This window comes from Dipodomys spectabilis, unplaced genomic scaffold, assembly GCF_019054845.1.
Source record: "Dipodomys spectabilis isolate Male_0828 unplaced genomic scaffold, ASM1905484v1 ptg000030l, whole genome shotgun sequence".
NCBI classification, from domain to species: Eukaryota; Metazoa; Chordata; class Mammalia; order Rodentia; family Heteromyidae; genus Dipodomys; species Dipodomys spectabilis.
In genome coordinates this window covers 3,187,875-3,193,805 of record NW_024870707.1, presented here as the reverse complement: position 1 = coordinate 3,193,805, position 5,931 = coordinate 3,187,875, and the positions used below count along the sequence as shown (strand labels likewise).

The window sequence follows — 5,931 nt, the reverse complement described above, 5'->3', positions numbered from 1 at the left end:
AGAACTAATTTTTTTATTTCAAGAAAGGATTATAAACCAATTTCTGCCAGTAGAAGATCCAATGCAGACCCTCCAGAAAGAGCTGTGTGTCTGTGGAGTACCTCTGCTCTCCACATTGTCAAAAACAGAAAGCAAGAGACGATGCCTTTAACACAGCTCACATTTCATAAATACAGAGAGCACATTCATCACCTGCAAATAAATAAGAATTATAAAAGAGAAAACTCTGAAAGTCATTTGGTGCTGCTCCCCTGACCCCCGACACCCACCAAGAATAAAAAGGTAAGATTTCAAGACCACTTTAATTGCTTTCTTACTCTGGCCTCTCATTCAAGATCAGGATTATCTTCATCTGATTCTGTTAACGTATGAGCCTATAATTCCAGAAAACTAGTGGATGAAAAAGATGTCAGTATTTCTAGATACTTTCTCTTATACTAGCTTGTGTGTAATTCTACTGTTTCTCAGGATCGATTCTGATCCAAAATGAAGGAGGCGATGGTGTGGTAACTTAAAGCTTGCAGACTTCCTCCTGGCAAGTCTAAGGTCAAAGCAAGAATAAGGATGCCCAATACCTCTATGCAATGGGTTTGCACTGATACTGAGGATACTTCATTCTAATACTGACTGCAATACTGCTGCCTGTCTAGCGTCTGTTCTCACCACTATTTACTATTTTTCTTTGTCCAAACCCTTTTAAATCCCAAAAGGACATGCTCATATTCATACACATATTTCCATCTTATCTCTTAATTGTGCTTCCTTCTTGGACTTTTTTCATTTCCAATGCTTCTTCTCATTATCCTCTGAATATTCTACCCCTCCATCATTCTCATTTCTCCAGTGTACATATGGAACGTTACTCTGATGGATCCATCTGACAGCCAGGACCTATCTTCTCACATTACAATTACGATGACTTCTTTTGTTATCTGCTTTTTGTTTCTTGAATTTATTCTTCTTCCACCAGGATGAGTGGAGAGTAGTAATTTACATAGTAATGGAGATGAAGTGAGAGAGAGAGAGAGAGAGACAGAGAGAGACAGACAGAGAGAGAAAGAGAGAGAGAGAGAGAGAGAGAGAGATCCCATTCAATACAAAGCCCTTGGTTTCTGTTCACAGATCTTCTCTGCTAACTTGCTGCACAACTCTGTGTCTCCCAGGATATTTCACTCTATACAAAGTAGAATCTCAGCTCTTTCCCAGCTCTTTCCCAGCTCTCTTTTCCGTCTCTCCCAGCTCTCTTTCCTAGGCCTTTCCCAAATATAAAAAGTGAAAAAAAAATAAAACAAAGAAGAATCTCAGACTAAACTGACCAAATCACAGTTAGAACAAAAATAAAAATAGGATTGGCTACAATATAATTTACCAGTGTAATTCTCTTAGGAAGTTATATGACTGAGAAAATCCAGGGTGATGGTATTTAAATTGTGTTCAGACCAGCATAAGATGAAGAATCCAGAAGTCCTTTTTTTTTTTTTTTATCAATGTAGAACACTGCTCTCTAGAATGTGAGGATTACAAATAAGGCTTCTAGGATAAAAAAAGTTATCAGGTAGTGTGAGATATAGAATATTCAATGAATAACATTATCCAGGTACACTTATGCTAGGAATGTCATGCCAAACATTGCTGGGGCAAGATTAAGCACAAATATTGAGAAGTAAGAAGTTATCCAAGGATCAGTGGCTCTGAAGACCATATCAACCATTGTGTTTTGAGGCCATATGCATCTATCAATCATTGTATTTTTTAAAATAGAAAGAGAGAGAGATGAGATGGAGATTCCAAATGTGAGAAGAGAGAAAACTTGAATGAGGGCTGCTCTCAATTTGGAGACAGTGAAACATCTCAGTAAAGGCTTGCAAAATGACACAAAGCATTGTTAGTCAGGCTCTAATGGCTCATGACTATCAGTCTAGTTGTTTGGGAGGCTGAGAAATGGGAGGCTCTATGGTGGAGGTTAGCCTAAGGAGAAGGCTCCTGAGTCCCTATCTCAAAATTAACCTGAATAGAACAAGGATGTAGGCTTGGCTCACCTGGCAGAGTGTCAGGTTCTGGGTTCAAAATCCAGTGCCAAGCCCTCTACTAAAAAGCAAAAAGCATATTTACATTGGCTGTTTGTAATATTACCATTTGTTATAGATCACATATATGTTCTGTGACCTAGGTTTCCTGTCATATCCACCATACTCATTTTTCCCTAAATTTTGTGAGACACTTTAGACCTTAGTATGTAAAAAGGATGGTACCCAAGGAATGACATCCCATGTGTTTGTAATATATAAGTAATGACATAAAAACTGTCAAAAGATGTTTGAGTCTGCTATCCCTCTCCAAGAGAAGTATACATGAGCACTTGTGATAAGAACTCAGTAGCAGGTCTGATAGCACTGATGGGATGTCTTAGGACTTGTCTGTATCTTGTTGATGCTACAAGTATTACCTCTTGTGTTTGCCACTGAGCTTCTCAACACTGGTAACAGAAGCACAGATACCTTCAGAGGGCCTGAATCTGGGACCTCGAATGAGATCGGGGTTTTTGATGATAATACAATCACAACAACTTTGTTCTCACAACTCATAACTTGGCATGACTTGCTCTTAATAATGCATAAATGTTCATAGAAATTTATATTATGTGTTATCCTTCTTGAGTTTACACTTTGATTACATATCCTGTCTTTCCATGACCTTTTCTGATTTAGGTCCCAATTTTTCCAAGGATTTCCACCATGTTTGGATATCTAGAGATTTTCTTTTTAAATCAATCCAGTAGGCTGAGGAAAAAAACAACTGTATCATTTCTTTTAAAACTTGATTTCATATCTCTAATCTTTTCTAATTTTCATGTCTCTGCATTTCATACTTTTTCATAGCAAAAGATTTATCTCATATTCTCATCCTAAACCTTATGAGCAGTCCTGATATTATTAATTATTAACCAAAATTTGCTCAAGATGTTATGAAATTTTATTCATTTTATTTTCTGCTTACTAAATTTATTTAATGCTGTAATTTCTACCACCACACAAAAAATATGTCCCAAAGTGCTAACAGAATTTTAAACAGTAAGCAAATGAATTTTATACTCTAATAAATTTTGACACCATATTATACACACATGAACAATTTAAAATAGTGTTTTTGAAATGGAAGGTTGCTCTAGAATAGTCAACACTAATAACAGTGAAAATAAGAGAAGCAATTATACATAATAGATGGCCATGTCTTATTCTGTCCTAAATACTAAAGCTGACAGTACTCTTGGCACAAAAATCAACTAAGTAAAATTAACTAAGAGTGAAATTAACTAAAGAAAATTTTTATTAAGAAAGGTTCTCCAACACTAGTGCTTACTATTATTAGAAACACATTTTTCTTCTAGAATGAGCAATACTTGAAACTTGCAGATATTTGCATGCAATTGTATATATAAATAGTTTTTCTTTTTTATTTATTGTTATTATGAAGGCTATCTACAGAGGTGTTACACTTACATAAATCAGGTAATGAGTAAATTTCTTTTTGAACTATGTCACCCCATATCTCTCTCTCCCAGTGTTTCCCTCCCATATCTACCCAGAAGTTGTTTGTTTCATTCTCAAAATACTGTCCAATGATTATCACTGCTGCACTTGTTCACCCTTTGTCCCTCCATTTCTGTGCCTCTCCTTATGCTCCCAATGACATATAAAGAAACAAACAAAATAGAAAGAAAAGAAAAAAAACAGCACAGAAGGAAAAGAAAAAAAACAATTGTTTCCATTATCTGGAGTTTATTTCTATACATACAGGAACTGAAAGCCAAAATGCCTATGCACATCTAATCATAAAAAATAATGTTTTTCTTTCAGATCACTCAGTCTAAGGTCAGACAAGCATGTGAACACCAGTTTTGATACATTAAGGCTAAGTTTTCACACAATTAGGTTTCCTAGAAAAGGAAAGACTAAGTTCTAAAGTTCTTAATCTAGGGATAAAACCAAACATCAGAAAAATATTTTTGCTTTTCTTTCTCTAAACTGTAAAAAGTCAATTAAGTCTAGTGAAAGTCTGATTCAACAGCTCATTCTCATAAGAACTAAACTATGTACAGTTTTCAAACTTAATTTTTTTGAATTTTTCCAAAGAAAAGCAGTGGAAGTGATAAGTTGCAGGACAGAACCAAGGAAATATGGCCAGTTCACCAGTCTTTCCAAGTTATCCTTTCTATTTTTCTCTCTGCAGATTACGCATTTAATACCTGAATTTTACCTACAGCCTCCAACAAGACCATGAATAATAGAAGTGTGACTGAATTCATTTTGTTTGGGTTGACACAGGATCCTGGAAAGCAGAAAGCCATATTTGGCATCTTCTTGATTCTTTACCTGATGACTCTGACTGGGAATTTTCTCATCGTGGTGACCATTAAAACCAGCCAGACACTGGGGACTCCCATGTACTTTTTCCTCTTCTACCTCTCCTTTGCTGATGCTTGCTTCTCCACAACCACAGCCCCCAGGTTGATTGTGGATTCCATTTCACAAAAGAAGAAAATTTCCTACAATGAGTGCATGACTCAAGTTTTTGCTGCCCATTTCTTTGGGTGCATGGAGATCTTTGTGCTCATCCTCATGGCCTTTGATCGTTATCTGGCCATATGCAAGCCTCTGAGATACACAACCATCATGAGCCAGCGTGTCTGTGGAATTTTAATAATGATGGCCTGGGTGGGATCTTGCATTCATTCTTTGGCACAGATTTTCCTGGCTTTGAGATTACCCTTCTGTGGCCCCAATGTAATCGATCACTATTTCTGTGACTTGCAGCCCTTATTGAAACTTGCCTGCATGGACACCTATGTGATCAATTTGCTAGTTGTTTCTAATAGTGGAGCTATATGCATGGTATGTTTTATGATCCTGCTGACTTCCTATGCTGTCATTTTATACTCTCTGAGAAACCACAGTGCCGAAGGAAGGCGCAAAGCCCTGTCCACTTGCACCTCTCACTTTATTGTGGTTGTCATATTTTTTGGTCCCTGCATATTTATATACACACGCCCACCAACTACCTTTCCAGTAGACAAGATGGTAGCTGTGTTTTACACAATTGGCACACCCTTGCTCAATCCTTTAATCTATACCCTGAGGAATGCAGAAGTGAAAAATGCCATGAAAAAACTATGGTGTAGCAAAGAATGACTTCAATGAAGGCTTCTCAAATAGTGTTTTTTTAATTGTGAGAATACTGTACAGAGGGGTTACAATTACATGGGCAAGATAATGAGTACATTTCTTATCAAGCATTGTAGTCTCCTCCTTTGTTTCTCCTTCCCATCCCTTTCCATCCTCCCCATCCTACCGCCACCCAATCCTCTCTTCCCCCTCCCCCCCACCAAAGTTGTGAAGTTCATTTTGGACATAACGACTTGTACATCTCATTGTTGCAATGGGTCCACCTGTATCCTTGTTTAAACGATTTGTTTTTACCCTTCTCCTCCACAAATTATACCAGCATCAAATACAGCTAAAGCAGGGGTTATACTATGGGGGAGGGACATACAAAGCAACAAAGAAATAATCTTATAACTGTGTTAGAAACAATCGCATGAAAGAAAAATACATTTGAATACATATCTTAGGGTTCATGTCCCTAACATCAACTTATCTGACCTTTTCTGCCTGACTCAGACATATACTAGTTATTGCAAATAAGGGAAACCATGGGACCTATGTTTCATCTATTTCCATCATCGATTACATATATTTATTTCTGAGTATTTACAGAATGATTGGTTAGGAATTACACCCCATTAGTTCTTACTTACTTTCCAGATTGTCTTTTGTATGTAATCCTAAGAATAAGCCATTGAACATTGACTGAAGCAAAGTCATTTATCATCCATGTAAAAATTGGAAAGGATGCATATAAAAAGGCTACTTT

The 5,931-nt window shown here is 36.8% G+C and overlaps 1 protein-coding gene across 1 annotated transcript; it reads left to right on the top strand.

Moving 5' to 3' along the window:
• The first annotated feature begins 4,277 nt into the window (after nucleotides 1–4,277).
• LOC122104708 (olfactory receptor 4C11-like) lies at nucleotides 4,278–5,189 on the top strand. The gene has a single exon (XM_042675646.1). It carries the CDS (start codon nucleotides 4,278–4,280, stop codon nucleotides 5,187–5,189), a length of 912 nt encoding a protein of 303 aa, XP_042531580.1.
• The last annotated feature ends 742 nt before the right edge of the window (nucleotides 5,190–5,931 follow it).